The sequence below is a fragment of the Meleagris gallopavo genome, chromosome 2 (genome assembly GCF_000146605.3).
Source record: "Meleagris gallopavo isolate NT-WF06-2002-E0010 breed Aviagen turkey brand Nicholas breeding stock chromosome 2, Turkey_5.1, whole genome shotgun sequence".
Lineage (NCBI taxonomy): Eukaryota > Metazoa > Chordata > Aves > Galliformes > Phasianidae > Meleagris > Meleagris gallopavo.
Window position 1 is genome coordinate 21,133,769 of NC_015012.2, and position 26,657 is coordinate 21,160,425.

Here is a 26,657-nt window from a genome sequence, read left to right on the forward strand (position 1 = left end):
ACGGCTGGCAGGCTGCTGCTTTGGGTGGAGGAGGCCCTCCTGAAGGGAATGTTCTGTTCAGAATGCGGGACAGCTGCCATCTGCATCCTTGTTGGATGAGGGCAAGCAATTTTTGGTGCCAGGAACACAAGAATGCAAATCACACTGATGAAGGTAACTGTACTTAGATATCCTGTTCTGCTGTGTCCAAGGATAGGGAAGAATGTAGCAAAAGTTAAGAGCTTTAGTTTCTTTGCGCATACCACACTCACTTCATCGTGAGTTTGAGGTGCAGCATTCAGAAGGGATGGGCACTCATGCAAGTTTCCCTGAGGAAACTTAAAGCCTAAGACAGTAGAAAATGACTTCTGTGTGAAGTCTCTTCAGAAGTAGATGGCACCATCTTCCCTGTGAGCCATTCTTCTAACTGTTGGTCTGGCTTTTTCTAATTTTGGAGCAACTAACAGCAAAATGATGACATGCTGGGGCTGTTCAGGAGTAAGTTTTGTCTTTGAGAAATGTGATATAAATGGTGGTGGTCCTATGTTTTTTTTCTACTGGTGGAGAAATAAATGTTGTGGTAGGCTTGTCTGTGTTTGTGCACGATACCACAGAGAGAACAGTACTCTAGGCAAGAAGAGCATAGATTGTTTATCACTGTAATGCTAACAACATGAGACTAATTAGCTGTTGTGTGGTTTGGGAACCGGAAGAAACATCCACTTGGAGAGTCCTTTACAGAATCCCCTCAGCTCTGTCAGCCGTGTTGCAGCCAGCTGGGCCCAGGGTGGAGAGAGCTAGGGAAATCCCTGCAGGGAAACCAATGCAGGATGGGTGGGACATAGGCAGCAGGTGCTGGGGGCTGCTGGTTCAGTGCTTTGGCTGTTACTTTAAAAAATTAATTTATTCAGATATTTATGCTGTATCAATTCTTGAAACCATTTCTTGTTTATCTGATGTTCTGAAAGAGGATTTTTTCTGCTCTCGTTTATGTATCTGGTTGGCTTTGTGATCATTGGATTTCCTTAAGGTTTTGCAGATGGAAAAAAGTGGTGCCTTTTGTCAGTCACTGAAGCTCAGAGAAAAATGGTAAAATAAATGTTTTTCCCTTTTCAACCCGAGATGCGTTCTTTATGGAAAACTTTATGGAATAAAAGTGTGGCTGAACTGAGGGGAGGATCTCTAGGCTCACAGCATGAGGTACAACTGCAGCTATTTTCTTCAGCTCACATTTAATGGATGAAAGAATGAGAGAGACAAGAGTGTCTCTGAAGGCTGGAGCTGGCGGATCTGCAGCTAGTGGCTGGTGAGGAACCTGTTGCAGTCAGTAGCACTTCCATCCTTTGGTTTTGGATCATCTGTGTAGAGTTTGGTAATGCAGGACCTTCTCAGTTGGCTTTCCTGGACCTGAACTCCTTTTAAAACATGATCCTAAAGGAGCTGTCTGAGGAGTAGAGAACATGGCGGGGTGTTCAGTTTCCAGAGTTTGAGGGTTTAGACATTTAATCTCTAATTAATAAGAATGCTGTGCTTGTGAAAAATAAGTAAATAAACCTAGATAATCTAAAACTATGTTTGAAAATACTTAAAAATACACAAAGAGTTATCACTGATAAATCATAACAGCCAGTGGAGCATAACTGGAAAACTACTTGTTCTCTATGCTCCATTAATACTCATTCAAAGTGGGTATACCTGGGGCTCCTTCTTAAAAATTTGAGTTTGTATTCAGAGGTTGAAGTATTCCAATACCGTGTGGACTCGTACAGGGACCTGGATAGACTCCAGCAGGAGGCTGGTATGCGGCACTCCACTAGTCTCTTATCATTTACACTACTTTGCTACTCCATGGAAGTGCCAGCTGATAAATAGTTTCTAACGTGCATTTCGTTAGCTGTTGTGATAATGTTTTCAGACCAATGAATGTATTTTTGGAAAAATATCAGGCTTAATTAGGTTATGGAGTTGGAAAATGCTTGTGAGGCCAGGTAATCCTAGACTTCTGTCCTGAGCCCACGTGTGTGTTCTGTTAATTCTTAACTATCTTCAAACGTGTGTAAGTGAGCATCTGTCCTTCAAAAATACACTGTGAAATGCAATATTCAGTTGCTGAGGCCTTTTATCTCTTCACACCAGATAGGAAGGAGAGAGTAAAAATAGAGCCTGGCAGTACAGTAGTACTTGGGGACAGGGAGGCCGTCTGTAAGCCCTCAACAAAGATAGTCCCTTTTCCATGGGGATGTTTTTCACTTGCCTTTTTGTGGTTTAATTTTGAAGTGCTCTGTAACATCTGAGCTTCAAGGTAAGACTGTTACCTGTCTTTTTCATTTTCTTCATGTACACATGTGGGAGCTTCAGCTATTTACAGGACCACCAGATATCTCCCAACCCTTCTTGAGCCAAAGACTTCTGGCACAGAGAACTCTCTGAGAATGTTGTAGGCAGAATTGATACAAAGGCTACAGAACTGAGTTAACATTGATACCATAGTGGGTAAATAAGTGTTCACCTCCTTATAATGAATTTTTCTTTGTATGCCAAAGCATCATTATTTTTTATTCGTTGATCAGATCAATGTTTTGCTGCTTGTCTCCTCCATTGCAGCTTATTTTTTAATGAAAAAAATCATGAAAGGAGGAGGTACAAATGACTTAGCAACAAGTCAAGCAGGAATGTTGAATACTCTAAAAATAAGAAGAGCATTCTTCAGAACATCCATTATTTCTGCTTACTGTTCCCTTATCTATCTAGACACTTCCCATATGATTGAGTTGTTATCACAAATTCTTTTTAGTACAGGTTTTAAAAAAGAAAGAAAAATCTACTAATGGAAGCAAAACGTAGCATAGATGACAGGCTAACTGGGAGTTCTCTTGGGAAGAGAAAACTCATGTAAAGGTCTTACGTTTCTAAGCCTGTGTTTTTTTTCAGGCTAGCCATATTTTGAAAAAAGCTGAGGTACAGCGGATTGCTGGGAGTTTCTCTCTGCATGTATCTTAGTGAATTCTGTCCTGGACATGGAATTTTTCTAAATAGACCTAGTATACAATTGCTTCTATCAAATGCTGCACTATTGTATTTGATACAAACTTAAAATATAGATGTCTCAAGTGACCATTCCTTTCTTTCATCCTGAATAATTATGTGGTCTGTGAAAAAGCGAAAGAATGAATTGTGTTTTTCTTCTTTGGTAGGATTTTTCCAATTAAAGATGTACCTGCAGAGCCTGAAGCTCTCTCACAATGGCTGTATCAACGATTCATTGAAAAGGAGGATCTCTTGACCCATTTCTATGAAACAGGTAGGAAAGTGTCTAGCTAAGAGAATTACGCTTTCATGATATCTTTTCTTACAAGGATTTCAAGATGACTTAAGATTGTGTATGCTTTTTTTTTTTTAACATGAACACAGTACATATAGTTACTGACATTTTTACACGGCAAAAGAACTTACGCTAAGAAATATTCAGGAAACATTTGCCTGGCTAAGATGAGAATCAGGTGACATTTGGAAACTGAGACATGAAAAATAGAGTTAAGGAAATCCCTTTCTTTCCCCTACAGCTCAGCTGTGAAACTTGCTGCCAAGAGGCTTTCATTGAGAGGAATGTTTTAGCAAAATTCAGAGAGGCAGTGAACACTCACATGCACAATAAAAGAATTCAGAGTTTACATTTGGAGGGGAATATTCAGGGTTTAAATAATGAGCAAATTCTTGATTAAAAGCGATTAAGTAAGACTCGTATGTGAGGCAAGTTTTATTATATCTTTGTGTTGCTGTTTAGCATCTTCCTCTGACACTTGTGCTGTTAGAGAAAACTGGCCTAAGTAGTCTGTAAGTGTAATGCAAAATCCTTGTTGTCTTCTGTTTCCTGTTAGGCAAAACAGAAAGATGTTATTGGAAGGGTCTGTATGAATTATGTAGCACGAGATCTTTGGAGTCTGTGCCAGCCCTGTGCTGTGCCTGCCGGTCTCCTTGCTGTGAGGTGCACTGAGTCACTTCTATTGTAACATACTTTGGATGTTGAAGGATCAGAGAGATCTAAATAAATTTAAGGCATTAATAACATTACTGAGGGGATAATGGCAAATAATGTGATTTAAAACATCAGGTAAGTACTTGAGCTGGAGAAGTGTTTCCTGAAGCCTCTTTTTTTCCATCCATCTAATGGGTGTGTGTGTTTTCAGAGTATACACCAGAAGAAATTAACATGTAAAAATGAAAAAGAAAAACCTGAGAGGGAAAAATGGTTTTGTTTGGACATATAGGAAAGGAAGTTTATAAAATATTGACTGAGAAGGGAGACTCCAACTGAAATACTGTAACTTGTGTTTGAAGAAAAAACAAATCTCTTAGTGATTACCACAACTGCTGAGGATAAGAAAGTCTGTTGGATCAACTGAGTTTAGTATTTCAGAGTGACTGTGCTAAAACAAAGATGCTACTTTTATTAGATGATTTATTACAAAAACTGTTCTGATTCCAGTTTGAATGCTTAATTTTACCAATTTAGCACTTAGAAAGTTTGAATTCTCTAACAACCAGAGTTGTACTATGCTGTATGAAATACTGCTGCCCCTCAGCCATCAGGGATGGCAAAAGTCAGACCCTACTATATACATCGCATCTAAATGCACATATTAGACAGATAACTTTGTGAATCCACTTAAAGGTGTAGTCAATGGGATGTCAGGAATTCATGTTGTTGAGACATTACTTCACGAATATCACTAAAATAAAATGATTGTACCTAAAAATCTAACTTGACCAGAATTTCAAAAAGCTTAATGAATATAATCACACTTACTCCTTCAAAAATAGAATAATTGGCTATAATTCAGCAATATAAGCAGGAATTAATTAAGACATCATAAATGTAAATGATATGATGTAGAACCTTATTAGGCATAAATTACCATAACTTAAAAGTCACTACCACTTATGTCAGTTGAGAACTTGGTTGTGTTCTCTTTTGCTGCCATGATTTACTGAAAAGGAGCTGTTGCAGTTTGCAGAAAACCTCAGGGAGGTCCCATGAAGGGGATCCCAACAGTTCCCTGGGGTTAGCGTTGACTGACACATTGTCTGAAGTCCAGAGCACTATTAGTTTTAAGCTGGACTAACATTTAATTCTACTTGAAATGTCAAAAGCTTGTCACTGCTGTTGTCACCAGTACCTTCTGTACTGTACATTCTCTCTTCTGAAGTATTTTTATTGGAAAGAAGAAAAAATCTAAGCATAAAACAATTGTGGGTTTGGGTTTTTTTTTTCCCCGTACTCCCAAGTATCAAGGACTGCAATAGATCCAGGGAAAATCTGTAAGATTTAATGACTTAAAAAAGCCCTTAAAAGTTTGAATATCAAAACTGTCTCGTTTGTTCATGTAATACATTTTCCACCTTTCATTTATGAAGTTAAAGCTGTTTACAGTTTCCTAGCAGCTAATGGAAAGCTTGCGTTGGCAAGCGCCTGATTGCTCTGAAGTCTTGAGCAGGATAACCTTGAACACTGCAGTAACACAAATGGCATTACATTTAGCACTTGGGGACTAATTAAAACAAATAAAAACCCAACGCTGTAAACTTGAAGCTTATCAATTGGAAATGAATAGTTGAAGACATCATGCTCCTCATTCGTGCTCTGATCTTAAGCCAACTGGTGTGATGCAACTAAAAAAAGTAAGCAATGTCATCCTATGGGGCAACAGGAGAGTATTTTCAGTAGTGCTGCAAAAATACTTTTTCCATTGTACCAAATCTGAAAGCTCACCTGGAAATTCTGCGTACAGATCAGTCATTCCGGCTCAAGAAATATGAATTGAACTGGGAAGAGGAGCAGGTAATAGGTGTGAAGATGATGAAGGGGAAGGAGGATTTGTTCTTGTGAAGGACAACTAAAAGTGCCTGGTTTGGCTTGGCTTGTCTAGCAGCATCAAGGATCACTTTCTTTGTAACAAAATGAGTTGGCTTGGGAGAGGGGGAAGGGGAAGAGGCAGTTGCTATCAGTTCTGCAGGATAAGGAGAGTTGGTTAAACCAGCCATCGGTGTTGGTACAGAAAGACAAATGGGCTACAGAAGAGCAAATGTAGCACAGAGTGGACAAATAGGAAGTGAGCAGTGAAAATTACTACGAGGTGAGTAAATGGAGTGACAGATCTGCTCACATGTGAAAATATGCCTCAGTGAGAGAACAAGGGACTCATCAAGATTTTTAATATAAGACCATTCATACAGAACGAAAAGCTTTATCTTAAGTGCTCAATTGCAGTTCCTCCAGTAACTGCAGATGCGAAGCACAGAGGTGAGTTGCTGAGAGTTTCTAATTGCCCAAATTGGGTGGATTCTGAGATTCAGAATTGATGCTGCTTTGTACTTTTTGTATCTTACTTTTTGTATCTTACTCCTTTGTTCTTCCATGAGCAGTTGTGACTCTGTAATGTTGTAGGTGTAGTTAGTTTTTACATCTACTCTTCAGAATTAACAGAAAAAAGTGGATCATATTGCCTAGGCTTTGTACATCTTGCTATTGTACATCCCAGGTTATGTAATATTCTGAAATAAATATATGCAAACAACTCGTTCATGATCATAAAGCTCCATAAAGTAGTTAGTCAAAATTTACTGCCTTAAGTCGGAAAAAGTCAAAACGGGGGAGAATTGACTTATTTTTCATCAAATGTATCTCCTGCCAATGCTTCTCAGTTCAAATAGGCATTTCAAAAATTCATTCAAGAAAACAGAGTAGCAAATCGAAGTCCTTGCTTACACTTCGTTACTGACTGGCTAATGAATGTTCAAACAACATATACAAATTAGTGCAAGAAAAACTATATGGCCATGCGTGTGCATGTGTGTATAAATGTTCGTAGTCAAAAACTTGAGAGTATATGTGTACTTCACAGTATACAAAATTATTACCAAACAGCTGTAAAGCTTTACAGAGAACCTAGTTAGTTTGATCATTTTGCCAGCATTATACAAAATTAACCAATTAATTGTGTGTGCTGCTGCTGGGGCAGGCAGCAATAGTCGAGAGTAATGCACTCAGCCTGTATTCCTGCTGCAGATACATTAAATGTGGGGTTTTTTTGTTTTTTTTTTTCATTTTCAGGAGCTTTTCCTCCACTGCAGGGTCAAACGAAAGCTGTTTCTCGGGAGATGACCCTCAGCAATCTGTGGCTAGTCGGCATACAATCACTTGCATTCTTGTCAGGCGGTATGTGGTACTGCATCTTACAGTATTTTTATCATTGCCTATTTTAAAAGTGGAATGGGACCTGAGGACACAGTGGGAATCGAGGCTCTTGTGAATGAGTACCATGTTGTATGTGCAAATGTGAGTATACAAGAGTAAAGGAGAATACTGGACGGACTCTTACCTCTCTTTGGAGAAATTTTAAACTCCACTGAAGGAGAAGATCAGTAACATAGTGACCTGATGATGTATTATTTTAAGAATTGTCTGTATTTTTAAAAAGTGTATACTCTCACCCACACTTAAGCAAATTCAGCATTTGGACAAAAGGTGCAACCGTACAACCACCGTAGAAGAATGTCTGCAACAAGAAAACTGTCACCATAAGTATTTCTTGGCATTGTAGTTAGAGCTCAGAAAACTCAGCAACTTGTCTCTTCAGTAGTCTGTGCAGCATTGGTGTGGTAGAGATTCCTCATTTGCACAAACATGTGCTTTACTGCAGCTCATTGTGCTGGAGCCAGAGACATCAACGGAGCTGATGGCGGCATCTTTGTCACTGCCCAGTCAGCAGTTGTTGTCTCAAACCAAGACCCCAACAGGGTCCTGTTCAGGTGTGTTTTGTGAGGAATTGGTCCTTAAAAAAGCATTGCCTCATCATAGTGTGATTAGGAGTTATCCATATTTGATGAATCAGCCCATCCCTGCTGTGGTCTTACCATCAGCTAACTAAATTCTGTGTGCTATCCGTAGCTCATATTATGAGGAAGCTTGGAAAATACTTGTCACTTGATCTGTTTCTCCCTTTGTTCAGAATACATCTAGTTGATCGTTGTCACTTTTCTAAACGCACTTTTAAAGGCGAAAATACAGTGAAAGAAAGACATAGGGAGTAGGAGAAAGCTTTATCTGCCATGCATTGACCAATTGCCAGAGCAGTGCCAGCTGTTTCTGAAGGCCTGCTGGTGCTGCTGGTGATTTTTAGCCACCTTTGTACTTTGTATACTGCAGTCCAACCAAGATGACCTTTGGGTGGTTTATAGAGGCCTTTTTCTCCCCTGCTAGTTGCAACAGCACTAAATGTACTTGTGGGAGAGTTTAAATGATTCAATGCCAACCATCTTAATGTTTTGCTAAGAAATAACAGAGGAAAACTAGTTTCTTAGAAAAATACATATTAAAAAAAAAAAAGTAAGTGTAATTGCTACCATGAATCTATGTGAGGATATCACTACAAAAGAAAAGAAAAAGCAATGGTAAATCATCTGAGTGACTATATGGAGGGCAGTATTAATTAGCTCATCAGCATGCTAAAAGTCATAATGAAAGAATGAGTTCATTTTAAAGGCAAACCAGAAGTTCAGCTCCATTTTCAGATGTATAATACAAGATACTCTCGAAAGGGAGTTTGCAGTGTGTGTCCTGACCCTGGCTGGTCTAGTTGGCATTGTCTTTGTGTGATTATACACAGATTTGAGAGAGCTGTTCCTAAAATAAAATTAATCTCTCTAAATACGAGCAGGAGAGCCAGAACTTGAGGTGTGGCATGCTGCCTTTTGTACGTTGATTTTCTGAGAACCAAGTAAGCCCTCAGTGGTTTTGGCTCTGAGTTAGTGATATTGATCACCCTTCTCCTGCTGTATGAATCTGTGGGTGGCATGCAAACCACCGCATGAAACAAATGCAGTCAGTGGTTCCTCTGGAGGAACGGGATGAGCATACTAAAATATGAGGCAATGCTGATTTCCCAGGTGTAACTGAAAAACACTTTGTCAAATTTGCCACTTCTCTTTCTCTCTGAAATCAGTTTTATCTTAAAGTAGCTCTGTGATGGCTGTGGAACCATAGGCCATGACAGGTTCCCCCAGTTTTTGAGTCCCCTCATGGACTAATGAATACCACTGCAGTGGGAAGGCAAAGGACAGCGTTTAGATAGAGCCTTAATATTTTATTTAAGATGCTGTCTCTAAATCCCACCTGTCTTACACCTGACCCCATACCTGAATGCTGCCATAACATAAATCCACTTGAGAAGAGGTATGCACTGAAAAGGGAGCATAACTTCTTTTCTGTTGCTCTTGCTAAATCGCAGCTGATGGAATGAATGTATTTCATCTGCCTTTTTCCAGGCAGGTTCTGGGGCAGCCCATCACCATCAGGTGTGAGCAGTTAGACTGCAGCACCTGGGCACAAATGGACTCTCAAAACTGCAAAATGCAGGTGGTGAGCTAATTATCGCTGTCCTCCACAGAGTGGGTTGATCAGAGCCACAGAAATGCCCTTATTTTACAGCCGTTTTAATGTGAGATAGGACAGACTGGAGTGATACAATATAAGCAGATTGCACAGCGGTAACTTGCATCAGGAGGCTGTTTGTAATAGATCCAGTAAACTCCATGTAAGAGCATACTCTTTTTTTTTTTTTTTTAACAATGCAGTATTTTTTCCAATGGATTGCAGTCAATACTTAGTGTTCACACACTGCCTGAAGAAATTAGTAATGCGCAGTAATGTTTGGTTTATCTGGTCCCGTGCATTTTCACTTAGTTCCTTTATAGTTCTCGCTATTGTGAGACATCTGTTTGAAAGCACTGAATGTTGTTTTGAGAGGTTGAGTAAATAGTATTAGGTCCTAGGCTTCTTTCCTGCCTGCACTGGAACATGTGAGCAGAGCGTGGTGTTGTCTCTCGCTCCGGCTGAGCTGCTGTAGGTGACAGTCAAATGAAACTGAAGAAAATCCAAAGTACCCTCCCGGTTGAACTTGAATGCTACTTTATGACAGAATAAGTTTTTCTGTTAAGGGAAAAACACTGTGGGAAATTCTGCACTAAAAACACTGTGCTGGTGAAGGCTAGAGCTTGGCAGGCAAAACATTGGATCCCCGTGGGTTCCAGCTGGGTCGTACCTTCTGGCATTGGCTGGGGTACAGTTGGGGCAAGTGTTGTGCTGCTGCAGCCAAGGGGTTCCTCTTCTGAAGAGTTCAACCTGCATTTGCTAAAAATGTTTATGAACCATGCAGTTGATCACAAAATGGTTAATTGCTGTGATTTTAAATATGTGTTAGGAGAGATAATATGGAAGAATGTATAAAGTGACAACAGGATGAAAAAAATAAATTGAAAGCTGTTGCACACACAGGTGAAAACATAGCGGTTCAAGTTTGTTGTGAATAAAGACGTTTCTCTGTCAGGGTTGCACTCAACATTTGTAAGTTTCTCTGTTTAATTGTTCATAAACAAGTTTCACTGGAAACAGTGCAAGTCCCAATGGTTTAACATTCCTGCTCTTACTGAATTTCATCATAAGAAAAATATCTGCCCCTCCAGAATGAGCAGCGCTTCTATTTTAGTGCCCTTTGCATGTACCTTCCTTACAGATTCTCTTAAACTGTACGTATGATGTTGTTACCACACATTTCAACAGTGATGACTCTTGCAGGAGAGATTTTTTTTTTCAGTTGCTCTCATCAGATTTTGAAAAGAAAGATTACAGTTAACCTCAGTCCCCTGAAAATTAAGAGCTTCCTTCTCCCTGTTCCACCCTGAGCCTCAAAACAGGATGCATCTTGCTGCATTGAAATGACTGCTGTGGTACTGCTCATTACTCATCTTTTTGTAAATGATGTAATTGTTTTGGGTGTTTTGCCATTAAGTGCTGTTAACTCTGTCAACTTTGTTTGTACAAGTGAATGCAGATACACCGATCACTGTGTGTGACAGATTCAGCTGCTCTGCTTTGCCTGGACATAAAGTGTTGGAACCAAAGGGACTTAGAGCTGGGAGCGGGTGTGTTCTGAGACAGCGGGCTGGAGGCTGTGTGCTGGTCTGATACAATCACACAACGTAATGACACGTCCGGGTACTGTATTGTTTGGAAATAATGGAGCCATACAAAATAAAGGGTTATTTTGCAAATCTGCATACTTGATAACTTTCACACTTTTTTTTTTTAAGTAACAACAATTGGAAGAGTGAAACTGAAACTATTCTCTGATTTAAAAGTCTGTGTACGTTATGAATGCTTCTGAGCAATTTCACCTTTTCTGTGCAAAAGCTGTAGACTTTGCCTGGGATGCAGAAAGAATTTAAAAGAATTCTGTGTATCTTGAAGTTAAATCTTTGATTTAAGCATCGGATAATGAAGTTTAGTTATACACTGAACAGCTGTCCTCTTACAGTGAGTGAGTTCTTTTAAAGTTTCTCTACAGTGGTGTTTGTTTTGTATGATAAAAGCTAGTTTTCTTGATAGCATTTATGTTAGCATCCAATTTTCTCCTTCCTCTGTGTTAGCCATACCATGCTCTGTATGACAAATGGGTGCAGTTACTCTGTGATTGTGCAGAAGGCTGTTGTGGTTGGATTCATTGTACTAGCATTATGTCATTGGATTTTTTTTATCACGTATTTCCACCAGCGGAGATGTCTTTCAGAACTGCAGGCTGATACCAGAAGAAGCATTTCTCTTCAGAGACTATTAGGTGTTGTTTTCCCTTTTTTTGGGGGGTGACAAAATAAAGTTGATTTTTTTTTTCAAGGTTATTTCATGTGCTTCTAATCCTTAATAGCACAGATGATTTTGTTTGAGAGTTGTATTTATTATGCTTGTATCTAATAGATGCACAGTCTATTGTCTCTATTGTGCTTGCCATGAAGACTACAAATATTGGGGAAAAAACAGTTCACCGTGCAGCTGAGCGTTAAGTGACAGCATTGGTTATTGAAGCTCTGGGGAAGGACAAATAGAGGAACCTCTCTGTGCCAGCAGTGCTGTAAGGGGAGGAGTGGAGCAGCAGTTTGGGGGAAGCAATTCCTGCAGCCCTCCTCTGCTTGAGTACCTGCTGGAAACTGTGGGTGCTCCGCCTGCAGTTTCTGCACAGGATGCTGCGTAGCAATGATTCCCCTCACAGTTCCTAAGAGTTCAGGGGATGCTGGGAGCAGAACCCAGGTCCCCACTGACCTCGGGCTGCTGCCACCTAAGAGAGATGGGAGTCCGTCCTTGTGAGCAAGGCCATAGTTGTTTGGCAGATGCACCTACTATCTAACAGCACAGTCTGGTTTTAAACAGCTTCAGCTGGGCGAAGCAATGTGGAGTGGAACAGCCCCATCCGTTCTGCAGCCCTGATACAGCGCTCACTTGCCATGTGCAGCATTACCTGTCGGCATGAGATGTAACTCAGCAAGGAACTCCTCAGAGCACAGGAGGATGTCTTGCCAATGGCGATGGCTGAAGCTCTGTCTACCTCTTTGTTTCCCTTCTGGGCTTTGTGCTCTTCTTTTTGTGGTGTTTTCCTTTGAGGGGTGGGGGAGTTAGGGAGGAAAAACCTGAAATCTAAATGAACACACAGGTGGGAGACCCAGTGCTTACCGGCTGTGTCATTGTTCTGCGAAGACGTTGTTGTAAATTCATTCCTGCCTCATATTAAAAGTTTGTTTAAAAAAAAAATTGAAAAACATCTTTCCTGCTGGGAAGAAAAAATGTATTTTTAAAAAGGAAAAAGTCCTTTTGGCTACGGGAATGTCAGCTGTATGACTTATGACCATATCATGACATGCTGATCAGATATAAATAAATTTTTATCTCTCAGGACTCCATCGTGTATTCTTACTTTTCTGTTGGCTGCCACGTGGCTTTTGGTTTGTTGGTTTTGATTTAAATATTACTAATTACTGCTAAAGCAGATAAAGGTGCATGGATGTCTTGTCATGCATGTATACTGCTGCATGGAGACAAACATATCTCACTGATTTTAAAATAAGGTAACCACAAAATGTATTCAAAGGCTACGTTAGCTCAGGGCACAGAGAACTGATGTAATTAGTTCCAGTGCCAGGTGCTTCTTCCCATCCTTCTCGGCTCAGGTGGCAGTCAGATTGCATGTGTGGTCAGTGCCTTTGGCATATAGAGCGAGTGCCAGACTTGAGCTGATTTACCAGAGGCTGTCCACTTGCAAATAGGGTGGAGTAATGGTCAGAGCTGTGAGAATGGTGCTCGCGGGGCTGAGAGTGTGATAGTGGATAAATATGGGCGTCTGAGGTGGTCAGGTGTGTTACATGCTGTAGGTTTTTTTTGTTTGTTCGTTTGTTTTTAGTTGATCACTGTATCTCCTTTTTGTGGAAGAAAAAAAGGTTTTTGTTTACACCTTTCTATAGGTAGAGTCCACCGATACTTAGTTTTTCAGAATATGCTTAGATTCTCTGGAGCCTAAGGAAAAGCGCTGTGGTTTGGTTTGTCCTGGTGTACTGTTTCTGCACTGAGTCAGCTGGTTGCTTTGGTTAAGACTTCTCTGTGAGACTGGAGAAGTGATCCATTGGGATCTTCAGAGCAGCTTGTGCTAACTGTATCTAACATTACTGAATAAAGGCTGCAAAGTTTTAATAATAACTTTAAAAGTAAAATTAACTTTAAGTATTACTGCAGAAGTGTTAAAAATTGATATAAATATGTTGATCCACGAGTGTTAAAGATGGGAAGGAGCTTGTTAAGTTATGATGAACAGATCTTAAAACTTGCCTTGGGAAACTGGGAAAATTAAAAAAAAATAGTGTATGTTGTGACAGTGTTAATTAGTGTTAATAAAGATAAAGCTCTCTGCCCATGCAATGTGTAAATAACAAACCAACTCCAGTAATGCTGGTCAGCTTAGCTTTGGGAAAATGCAGCAATGGTTTGCTTTGCTAAGCAAAATTATAATGCTAACTTTGATGGGATTGCAAATTCAGCTTATTATTGTGTGACAGAATAATGTAGTTAAGATTTTGTAATCTCACCTGAGAATCTGAAGGAGAAAATCTGTAAAAATTCTGGCAAATAAATGTTCTTTCATTTCTGTTTGAAATGGAAAGAACGTTTCCTATTGACTTTGTTTCTTAAAGTTTTAGCTGGTGGATTTTGTTTCTCCAGCCATTACCCTACAGTAATACTAACACGGTACGGTACGTGTTTTATGTTTGCGTTGTAATTGTTACTTAACCTTGAGAAAAGCAGAGTTTGGCAGACAACTTGGCATATCCCAAATCAACTACATGTGGAAGAACAGTCCCTGAAGGTTGCCTCTAATACCTGTTAGTATTACCATGCGGCACGTGCACAAGTTCAGTTGTGCTGAGAAAAGGACTCCAGAGTCAGTTTATTCTAAAAAGATAATCTGGGGGGAAAAAAAAAGAAAAAAAAAGCTGTCTTAAGGAAATAATGAAGTCTACTCCATTTATTTTATCACAGAGAAAGTTGAACACTATGTGCAAGCCCTCTGCAGTTAGTTTTCATCATTAACTATAGTCTTGAAGAAAAGATGAAAGATGCAGCAGCTCTGTGCAGAAGAAACTGCCCTAAAGGGTGTGTATTTGGTCCTTCACTCTTGAAGTTAAAACTGTCATCTTAAAAACTTTGCTGTGGAGCTGAGACAGAAGTACGTACTGTTTAACCAAATTACTGGGGGAGGTCGTGACCTACATGATGCAGGTAACTAGACTAGATGTTATCCTGATTGGTTTTTGGTCTGAATGTCTACAAAACTTATTGTTTTACTAGTAATCATATGGCCAGTTTTTTATTCTTTAACTTTTCAACACAGTGTTTCTGCCCTGGACTTATTAAGACCCTCAACTGCAAGAGAGATAGCAACAAATAAAATACTAATTTTTTCAGACTATTCAATAACTTTCATATCCGGAGTAACTATTAAAATGCCTGCCTTCATTATGTAAATATAGACCACAGAAGCTGCCTGTCAGTCAGGCCCCAGATATGTCCAAGCCAGTATCTTCACCAAGAATAGCTGATCTCAGAGCCTCAAGGATCCTTGGAGTGGATGAGTGTCAAGTAACCTTGCTATGTATAGGGTCATTTCTTTCCAACCTTCCCATTAGAAGCTGGCTTATGTCCTGGCCCACTGAAACTTATATCCCTATTTTATTTTCTGACTTCACGCTAGCTGTGCCTTTCCTCTTGTGTTAATGAGTAGTTTAAAAACAAATAAAATCCCCAATTTGTTTTTTTCTGCTTGTCTTCCCTAGCTTTATATAGCCCTGTCAATTCTGCAATGACTGAGGACTTCTCTGAGCTGTTTAAATTTCTGTTCTCATTCCTGTAGGTTCATCACCTGCACACTTACATTCCTTCTGCTTTTTATTACAACATTCAGAGAATTGATTGACCTGTCAGCATAATTTATTTAAATATTCATTTAAATACAGTTTGACAGCGAGTTTAGATTTCGTAATGGATTTACCATTAGTGATCTCCTGGCTCCAGTGAAACTTATATAAATCAAACAGTAAATGTTAGCACCTACAGCAAAAACATCTATTGCCAATAGCAATTATCCCCCAAATTAAAATACTGTCTTCCTAAAGCATCTATGAAATTTGGTCTCTGGTTTTAATTTGTGGCCCTTTAGTTGACCATGTGAAAATAAATCCAAAGTATTCAGCCAAGCCAAAGGGTAAAGATGTGAAAAAAAATACCTATTACTTTGCAAAAAGTTCTTGGTGCTTATTTTCTGATGTGCCCATTTCTCTCTCCAGCACTTGGTTGTGAAAGGAAGTGTGATATGTGCTGCATCAGGCAGCACAGCAGACCTGGGCATAGTAAGGATAGATATCACAAGGTCAGAAGTGCCAGTTGCACTGATTAGTGCAATCCTGACTAAGAACAGTTACATGACTTTATGTTTATTGAGTACAAGGATTATGGGAATTTAGATGGAACAATTACCTATTTTTATCCTGTATGTTGTAAGAAGATGAGTCAGAAATAAGCTATATAGAAAGAAAGGCGAGTGCTGTAGTTCAGTGAACAAAACTGCAGGAGCAAGAAGTTCCCTGCTTTGCAGGGACTATGAAGTACTGAGGTTATAGCAGTAACCCTTTGCTTTTAGAGGCACACGTTATGACGACAAGGTAAAGTGTGGCACCCACCTAGGCAATTTAGTACAGCAAGACATTTTTTTACTCACTTCAGCACATCAGGAGGAAAACAAAACACATTTTGCAAACAATTATATTTGTTTCTTCCACCATCATAAGATAGGAGACGTTACTTTCGGAGCAGCCCTTCTAATTACTGTCTGTGGCACTAAATTAAAGACTACTCCAAGGCAGCACCACATGGAAGCTTCATAGACTACAGGCTTAAAGTAAATCAGAGCAAACCCAAACAATGAGGCTCCTGTGTCTAACCTGACCATTGAATCGGTTGTGCTACAACTGAGAATTCATTTCTGGCTCTTTGTAATGTGTCCTATCATGCTTCATGTTGCACTGATGTTAATTATGATTCTTATTAAAATAGCTATAATCGCAACAGTAGCATTGTGCTTTTGTGAAGGGATTGGATGTTGTTCATCCAACTTGCTTTATTTAACACCCAGAATTAGGATGGAAGATAGTGCCCTGTAACACAGAAACAGATAAAGAGACAGCAGTAAGTGACGTATTGCCCCCAAGGGGCCCTGACCTCAGTTTGTATGAATACAGCAGGCCAAGTGGTGATGCTTGTCAGATCTAACTGCACTGGTGGCAGAGTCCCCAGCCACACAGCTGGCGGAAGGTAACTTTCTCCACTGTCCTAATTAAATCCATGTGGGTCTATGAAGCAACACCTTGTTTACAAGAGTTCAACTGCTTTTTCACCCAACAGCTCAGATCTTGGCAACACGGTGATCGTAGTGCCAGCAGTCTTGTTTGTATCAGTGCTCCCATCACCACTAGCAGCAACGGAATTGTGCCAAAATCAGCAGCAGAAAATTGCAGCAAAGGAAAAACAGCAGACTACAGGAGAAGGGCCTGGTGAGCTCACCAGTGAAGACTGAGGGACAAGTACTAAATAACTGCTTTTATGGGGGCTTATGGCCTACTGAGAAGCAAATTAAATGCTGTGCCCTGCCCTCTTAAACTGTTCCTTGCCAGGGGACCCATAGTGTTTCTATTACAATGGCTCTCTTGCTGCCTTTTACCCTTTTCTGATAGAAGCACCTTACTTCAATCTTGTTCTTTCCACAAATCTGAAGAAAAATAATTACTTGACTGAAGTAGTTGATGTAAAAGATAGGAAGCAGCTTTGTGGAAATAATTATGTACAAGCTCACAGAGGTTTAGTTTAACTGTATCAAGCATGTGTAAGCACTTTTCTTTTGCTCTGAAATCTTTACTTGAATGGGTGCTACTCCAGAGGACTGCACATGGACCAATTTATCCCTCTTCTGCATTTATCACTGCAGATGGAACGCTGTAAGTTCAGAGCTGTCATAATGTGTAATAGCCTGCTCTAGCAAATTATATCAAGCTTTGAAAACAGATTAGCGTAAGAGAACCAGAAATGTTCTCATTCTTCCTTTTAGGGGGAAAGAGAAAATATGTCCTTAGAAATATCAGGCCACCTGCTCCTTGGACCCATTTTCATATCTCTGATGCAGCATGTAACGAGGAACATTGATCCCCATTGATACAATTGTATGCCTCTCATCCTTGCTGACTAATGCATGCCAATAGATAGTGTGGATGATGCATCGTTATGTAATGATGCTTGTTGCAGGCACTGAACCTCTCATGACATAACAGATCCTGTACTAAAGACAGAAGCAGCTTTATCCTAAGTATTATTGCTAATGTGAATAGACCTAAACATGAGCAGATGCACTTCAGCTATGTGAAATGTTACGACTGTGCCATTAACAATTTTCAGCTTAAAAGTATATATTATTTCTTTATAGAGAAAAAGTAGCTCTTTGTGTTTTGAAGATTTTGTAGTTTACTATCTGTAATGTTGTAAAGTCCAAACTAGGTAAGATGTATGCTCAGCATCATATTTTGACCTTGATTACTCAGACCTCAATTACTCAACCTTTCCAGTTATTATAAAAGAGGTCAGATCCTCTCATGTCTACTAATTAGAATTATAAATGAAAATGTTCCAAATTTATCTGAAATCTGAAAACATATTCAGTGTACCTGCAGAGAGAAGGAGACAAAAAAATACAAAGGGGGATGGGAGGGGAGAAAACGAAGGGCAGAGTTCATTAGAATACTACTGATTTTGACACTGAAATCTTGGAGGCCTATCCACTATTCATAGTGACACACGAAGCCTTGTGGTCAAGGCTGGCCTGACAGTGGAAGAGACTCAGAAGCCATGCCCCCTGGCCTGCTGCCTAACTTCACCTCCCTGCGCTTTCATTTTCTGCACTGAGTAATAATGACAAAAGCCCTACGTCCGCTCAAACCAAGCCTTAATTTCCTGCCAGTACAACACACTGCGCTAGCTTGTGGAGGGATTAACCACCAGTTTCTATCATTCTGTCTAAAGTGAAGCTACAGAGATCAGCCAACAGGCCTGTGTTTCTCAAGGGATGTGACCAGTGCCACTTTCACCCCAGGAACAGAGGACAAAGGCTCACAACAAAAGTGACTTTAAATTACACTCCTACTCCTGCATTTCTGAATTAAGTTATTGGTCACATCCAGTTGGACACACTAACCTGTCACTTAACCTACATAAACGTTTGTATGTTGACTGATGTGCATTGAGACAACTAACTTCTTTACAGCTATGGCACGGTCATGGTAACGCTGCTCTCTTTTGGCCTACACAGACCTGTTGGCCATCTTGGGTCTCCCTGTTACCGTAGGTATAAGAATAATCTTTCTATTAAAATTCTGTTAATAGCACTGGGGAACAAAATTGAACTTACCTATGACCTTTATGTCAATGCTAACATTGTGAGCACAAGTGCATTATGCTATCATTGTCATAAGCATTGAGAGCCATTAAAATAGCTACACTTGGACTGTCTGCAGTTAACAAAACAACAGGATTTTTTCGTGCCTTCAGTTTTTTCAGTAGCCTGTGGCTTAATGGAAAACTGATCCTAAGACTGAATAGCTACGTTCAGTTGTAACAAAAGATAGTGCTAAAATTAGAAAAAAAGTAGCTTGTTTTTATGTGGCATTTTAAATCACTAAACTTTCAGACATTATGCTCTCCATCCACTTTTTTGTATTAGCAATTTACAAGGAAATATTCTGTAGGAATTTTGGATTATCCCATATTCAAAAAATTTAAATTCTAGAATTATCATATTAAGATACATGATTATTAAATACTTATCTAGCATTATCTAATAGGCATTAAAATAATTTGGCCCTGTCATGACAACATAAGGAAATTACCTTTAATGCCTTTAGAGTACTGTATTACATTTAATTGCCATAAAACAGAAGGTTGTCTGGGAGTCTTAAAGTAGCATTTCCAACCCACACATTAGGGATGGGGAAGCATTCCCAGCTTCCTAAAGAAATATGATCTTTGTTGTTGAGCCATCTGTTGTTACCCTGCCCCATAGCTTTCAGGCCTACTGGCCATATTCTGCTACATTTAGATCAGGTGGAAGACTCAACTGTGATGGTAAGAGGGGTATTTTATTGAAAAAATTGATAGCTGCTTAGGGGACAGACTCTCCAGCTTACTGAGCTCCACGAGGAAAAAAAAGCTCAATACAGACATTTTACAGAATTTGGTCAGCTGGCCAATGTGTGGATGGCTGCACAGTCACTGCAGCATGAGCTGTCTATGCCCAGTGGGCATTTCAGGGAAACATGCAGCAGAGCTACTGTTACACAGTAGGAAGCAGAGTTTAGGCAACAGAGAAGAATCTGTAGGACTCCAGCATTCACTGGCTTTGTTGTCCGTGCAAAATGAACACTGAACATATTTATCTTCTACATTTCTTTGAGCAGTAATTCTTGGCTTGGAAGTGTCTACGAGAGTTAACAATGAAAGCACCTTGCTTTTCTGTACTGCAACCCAGTGAAAGATCAAAATGTTGATCTCCTTTGAAGTTTGTATCAATGCTCATTTCATCCCAAGGATACAGAAGTGACACGGCCACTCTGTCCATAGGATAAGGAACACGCAAGGTTTTGGTAAAAAAAGTTTCATCCCTTTCAGCTGCAGCATGTGTGTAACTGGCTTTCCTGTTGGCTTTGTTTAAAGAAAAGGGAGAACATATTCAAATCTGAGGATGACTGTGTTCTGATTTTAGTCCACTGAAATGATTTCTACCCAGAAATAGCAAATATGTTATGTTGTTCATTAGATCAAGCAGGCAAAGCTGTTTTTCTCATAAAAGTTAAGTGCATGGAAGCCCCCCCAAATTGTCTTGTTTTCTGAAGTTTTTCAAGTATCTGACTAAAAATGATCTTTATCGATGATGCACTTCTTTATGTAGTCACACGTCTGCCTGTTAAAATAAACCTACACTAGCTAGCAAGACTACTGGGGCAATGAGTTAGGAACAGACTGAACTGAGCCATATTCTCCCCAACTCTTTCACTCACCTCTCCCTTGCTTGTAATACCTGCCCTCACACATCTTTGAATTCTTGCTATGTTTGGGTGTCTTCAGTTACCAGCTCCAGCAAGTGTCTTTAGCTTGCATCTACACAGGAAGGTTGTAAAATCATTATGGCAAGTTGGGATCAAAGAGAGGCCACATCTGAGAAACTGGCAGTGAGCCTAGAGCAGCTCTGTGCTATGCTTTCTGTGGGTACTGGTAGAAAAGGGAGTGGAATAAATCTCTGCTGAGAAGGTGTATCTGGCAGGTAGGAATTATTGTCAGTAGTAACTGTCTCTAGGGCTGTCTTGGCTTCAATGCTATTCATTCTGTTTTTCTTAGCTATGTACAGAGAATGCATCCTTTAATCACCAGTTCTGGGCATTGTCAGTGGAAAGAGACCCAGGAAGTTTTCTACCTGTTTACTGGTGAAAACAGCCCTGGATGTCCTGTGACTTACCAAGGTGTTGGACCACGCTATGTCCAAAAACATCTGACCAAAACTGTTCTGATCCTATCCCGGTCTTTGTAGAAGAAAATACTACTTCCCATGGAACTGTGTGTGTTATGCATTTTGTATTCCCATCCTGATTCATTTCTCTCTCCAAGCTTGAGCTGCAGTTTTATGGGACTTCAGGACCCTTGTACCCACATAGGCTGCCCAAACCAAAGCTGCTGCTCTGTCTGAGCAGTGTACGAGTGTGCCTTGCCTGTATACGAGCCTGTCTGCTGTTCAGCAATTCCTTGTAACACCAAAACTTGGGGGTGGGGGTGAAATGAGGACAGGATGGCAATGTTCATAGCAGAAATACCTCACAGTAATACTTGTCATCTCCATTACTGTCAAATTAATTCTGAATTGTTGCACATCATACACTGTTTAGCTTGAGGAAAATGAAATGGTGTCTTTGCTTCCTTGGCAGAAATGAGAGTAGTTAAGCCCTCTGAGGAGCCTTGCGGACTGGCAAAGGAAATGTCAAATAATATTTGGTCCAAGAGCATTGTTAAAGTCCTCTAAGGAGCAGTCCTTGCTCTATGCACTTCATCTCCACTACAAATATAGAACAGAAAAATAAGGGATGCTTTTTATTTAGGAAAACATCAGCTTTCAGACAAAGCTGGGGACATTTAGCATTGAAGCTACATTTAGGTTGAGATTTAAGATTTACAGGCCAAATATTCACCTTCAAGCAGCTGTGTTTTAATGCAAGAGCAGAAATGAGCTAGCTGGGGCAGCAGACTGGAGTAATTCAGGATGAGAAGGCTTGATTTATGGCTTCTTCATGTGACTCTAGGCAAGTCTTTGGCACTATCACCACGGTCTCTCCAATCCAGCACAGTAAAACCTCAGTGCAGCAGACTCTCCAGTCCAACATAACTGCCTCAATCTTTAAACTTAGACAAAATCTAGGCAAGTGTTAAGGCATCCTGATAAATGAGATTGAACAATGACTTGTTCTCAGTATCTCAGTAAACAAAAGAACATCTATGTAGATGCCTAATGAGAATTAAAATCCTCAAAGATAGTGTACATATTATATCTGGAGAAAGATGATCACATGGTGAAAAGAAAACAAATCAGGAAAACTCATCCCTCTGGGTTCCACCTTCATCAGTTTATTCTCTGGGTGCTGCTCCACCAAGTTGCTGATCTTTTCAGTTTTCTCCTCCCTCACCTGAATGAAGATCTATTCTAGCTCTTCTTGGATCCCTCAGCTTACCAAACACTTGGTGGAAATTTATTAAAGAGAAAACAGGAAAGTGCAGCACAAGTTCTGTCTCTAAAGTCCAGTTAGGGGTCTTGGTAAAGAAACTAATGGTGCTGAGTGTGTTAAATGTGACAGTCTGGTCTAGAATTATCTTAGAGGTATGGATAATTATTATGCTTTCTGGTGTGTGGTGCTACTAGTGTAGAATTATTACTGTACCGAGACAGTTAAATATTTAAGAACCACATATTTGGGGTGATTACATAACAGATGGACTCTACTCTGGGGTCATGCTCTCTGATGTTGTCGCTTAGGGCTTCGCAGGTTAATGATCATCCTCCACGCTGCAAAGTGACCTGAACGCTGCGGTCAGAAACAAACTTAGAAATGACAGTCTGCACTAATTACTCCGTTTGCTTGCAAGTTTTGCTACACAGGCATTCTATACGCTTGGCTGAAAACAGCAGACAAACAAAACACTCTCGGCAGGAGCTGGCAAGAAAACAGCTAACAGAAGGCCAGGTGCAACCAGTACAGTCACCTCAAGGATAGAGCAACTCCTGTGACTCTGCGGAGAGGAGCTTACAGGCCATGGCTTTTGCTCTCTCCCTTGTCCTCTCCCCTGGATTCACAGCGGTAGCTGTGTGGCTCCCTGTGGCCACAGGGAGAAATGACTTTTCCCTTGCGGAGCAACGCCTGCGAAGCAATTGTTTGTAGGGTCACTCTGAAGTAATTCTAGGAGCTGGCAATATAATTATTGGCTGTTAAATGCTCCAATCTACTCCATATAAATCTTTGGAGTATGACTAATTAATATAATAACCACCTCTAGCAGAGAACAAATTAATTGCCTGAATGCTCAGGACTTAAAAGATCAGAGAACAAGCTGGAAGGCACTGAAAAATTGAATTAGCAGATTCTCGGGCTGGCAGCCAGTAAGGGACTTCACGCACTCGTGTGTGGTTAGGGATGAGATCCATGCCCCAGAGACCCAGACACAGCCTCTGCCTTCTCTGGGATCACACCATGTGGGTACTTCCCTGAGGACAAAAAGGGAATGAGCTCCGGAACCCTGTCTTTTTTTGACTAATATTCTGTGAATCAAATGATCTCATTAGGTAAATGCGCATCTGACCACAAAATGTTATTTTTAGCTAACACTGAAAAGCCACATTAGAGTTGCTTCTTTCTCCTCCTGAAACTACATCAATTTTCTGCAGAATTCCCCTGTTCTCTGATTAAAATAATCAGCAACTTGTGTGGCTGCTCTTGTATTGCCCAATGTTGTTTTTCCTTCCATTTTAGCGATGAGATGAGCTGCTAACAGACACTAGACAAAAGCAATCAGATTCTTAGAAACATGTTGTAACCAACAATACAGGTACAATGAAAGCTTTCTTTCTGTTTTAAGTAAAAAAAAGAGAGAAAAATTACAGATCAATGTAATTACATTCCAATTTGGATTTTGACTACAGAGCTCCCAGGGTTCAGGCTGAGCTTGAGGTGATACTTAAATAAGAAACAAAATATTATGAGTTTCTGAGCTTTGGCCACTCCAAAACTGAATGAGGTACCACAGAAATCAGATGTCACATCCAGAAAATCTCAGTGACCTTAAATATTTGATTGTTGCACACCATGATAATTGTTGATAACAATCTAAGGAACAGGACAAGACTTCAAGTCTGTCTTGGCCCTATCAGTTCTACAGTAGTTGTCTACCTGTTTTTTCCAGTCAACCTGAATGAATTTTGTCTGTATTCCCCACAATGAGTTCCATGCACATACTACTATTCAGCTTGGTTCTCCCATGCAAGAGGTCATTTAAATCTTATTAAGTCCCTTCCAGGAAGCTTCCTACAGTAATGAGGCTTAAGAATTGTGAGAAAGAAGTAGGGTGGCCATCTTGCTCCTTAACACTTAGGTCTAACCACTGTTGTTTGTGGATTGTTTCAAATGAGGGCAGCTGAAAATATTCAAACCTATTTGAACATGAAAGCAAAATTTGCTAAATTGTATCTGCGAGGTGCCAAATGTTCTAAAGGCATCTAAAGCAGACCTGCCCATGCCTTACCCAAATGGTACACTGAGGCAGTGACTTCTTTGAAGAGTTATAATCAGACATGTTATTTTCTTTCTGTTATTTCCATTGATAACAGCGGGCCTCCTACAAGCCTGACTGCCCACCTCTTGCAAGCATTATGAACTTGGAGCCAGAAGCAAACAGGCTCTCATCAGGTCTGACTTCATGACAAGATTTCAAAACAAAACAAAACAACAAAAAAGGCACTGTCCTGATTTATAAACTTCAAAAATCAGAGAATCTGTATTTGCTGTAGGTGTCTGCTCCTGAGCTAAAAATCTAGGCTTTTTCCTCTAATTTGTCAGACTTCATCTTCCAAAAATCAGTTCATGTTATGTCATTCTCCATTAGTCTAAAGAGCTGGTAAGTACCAGGTATTTTTCTCCACATGAAAGCTCTTATTCACCATAATTATCTTACTGTAATATAAGTAGGACTGGGTTTCAGAATAATACATGACATTAAAAAAACATGTACGTCAGTAAGCAGAAGGTTTTTACCCCATGGGTTTTTATCTCAAAGTTACACTTTCTGGTGTCTAGAGCACACAAATTAGTCAACTTTTCCCACAAGTGAGTCGATATTCATACAAACCCACTCATCGCCATCATCATGAAAGGATTGAGCACAGCCCTGCCAAAAAGGACCTGGGGGCACTGGCAGATGGCAAGCTGGACAAGAGCCAGCAGGGTGCCCTCACAGCCCAGAAAGCCAACCGGATCCTGGGCTGCACTAAAAGAAGCACAGCCAGCAGTGTGAGGGAGGTGATCCTGCCCCTCTGCTCTGCACTGGTGAGACCTCACCTGGAGTGCTGTGTCCACGTGTAGAGTCCTCAGTACAGGACAGACGTGGACCTGTTGGAGTGCATCCAGAGAAGGGCCACAAGAATTATTCAAGGAATGTAATACCTCTCCTACAAGGACAGGCTGAGAGAGCTGAGGCTGTTCAGCGTGGAGGAGGAGGCTCTGAGCTGACCTGATAGTCGGCCTGTAAGTATCTAAAGTGGGGGGTACAAGAAAGAAGGGGATAGACTCTTCAGCAGGGTCTGTTATGATAGGATAGGAGACCTGGTTTCAAACTTAAAGAGGGAGATTTAGGTTGGATATAAGGAAAATGTATTTTACAGTCAGGGTCCTGAGTCATTGGAATGGGTTGTCCAGAGAGGAGAGATAGATGCCCCAACTCTGGAGACATTCAAGGCCAGGCTGGATTAAGCTCTGAGCAATGTGATCAAGTTGTGCATGTCCCTGTTCAGTGCAGGAGAGCTGGACTAGATGATCTTTAAAGGTGCCCTCCAACTCTAAGGATTCTATGATTCTATGTAGACTGTCTTGGTTTCATAATCTTTTCATTAGCATTGTTTTGGGGAAACCCACATACCAGGGTGCCCCCTAAGACTCTGGGTATTAGAGGCATACAGCAGTAACAAAATTCAAGTCTTTTCTGTTTAAAATCAGGCAACTAATTTCTTGTAACTTGTGGTAAGGGACACCAGGGAGTTGTGTACCACACGGTACCAGAGTATTTGTCTTCTGCCAAAAATTTCTACCTATCTCCTCATCTTCTGCTCAAACCACAAGGCTTTTTTACTTAAGTCAATTACATCAGATATAACTGATATTCTTGGCACAGGAATTTATTTATCTCCTGAAAGCAAAGGCTTGTTTTCAGCTCCTGCTTGCTTCTACACGGGCCTACAGTATGTCATGTACATGTACTGTCAAGAGCCCCAGCAAGTGACAGGTGCCACCTGCACCACTGCTACGCCTGTCTGCAGATCTTGCTAATGGAAAATGCTGTCTCTAATTCATCTATCTAATGCACTTGTAACCTTTAACATTACAAAATCTGAAAGCATGTTATGGACAGTGCCCAAATAACACTAGGCATATTAGGTTGAGATCATTATGTTACACAACCTGACTCCTTTGGTATCTGCTACCAAAAAAAAAATCTGAAAAAAGTATTACTTGTTACTTGTAATAGACAAAAAAAGTTTTGTTCCTCCTTTTGGTAAAATGCAAGAGGCATAAAAGCTAAGGATTAAACTCTGCTCTTGCCTAAACAGAATGGATTAGAATAGAGGTAGCACTCAGTCTCTGCTGGCAGTCAGTTTAAAAAATATGGTCAGTCAGTACATGCTTCAGCCAAACAAAATGCAGTGTGAATGAAGCAGGAGAGGGGCTGGCTGTCCTCCAAGCTCAAAAGCTGAATTATCAAGACTTTGCAGAAGCTGTTGTGTCGTTAAAGAGAGTTCCAAAGTACATAAAGGCTTCCGTTTGAAGACTTTGCTTCCTGTCTTTCCAGGCAGGGCGTCTTGTAAGGTAGGAAGTATTTGGCATCAACTCAATGCTATCCTATTGCC

General features: G+C 40.3%; 1 protein-coding gene and 1 long non-coding RNA gene across 3 annotated transcripts in view; one reads left to right on the top strand and one right to left on the bottom strand.

The window, feature by feature from the left end:
- Positions 1-11,704, top strand: part of LPGAT1 (lysophosphatidylglycerol acyltransferase 1) — a 57,991-nt gene extending 46,287 nt beyond the window's left edge. For both annotated transcript variants that reach the window (XM_003203864.4, XM_031552363.1), the window contains exons 6-7: positions 3,174-3,280; positions 7,091-11,704. In XM_003203864.4, the coding sequence (XP_003203912.1) occupies positions 3,174-3,280; positions 7,091-7,242 (259 nt within the window). In that variant the 3' untranslated portion in view covers positions 7,243-11,704. The remainder of the gene's footprint in view (positions 1-3,173; positions 3,281-7,090) is intronic.
- LOC116216176 overlaps positions 430-26,657 on the bottom strand; it is a 31,083-nt gene continuing 4,855 nt past the window's right edge. The window contains exon 3 of the long non-coding RNA XR_002111753.2: positions 430-1,423. This is a non-coding gene — a long non-coding RNA (uncharacterized LOC116216176). The remainder of the gene's footprint in view (positions 1,424-26,657) is intronic.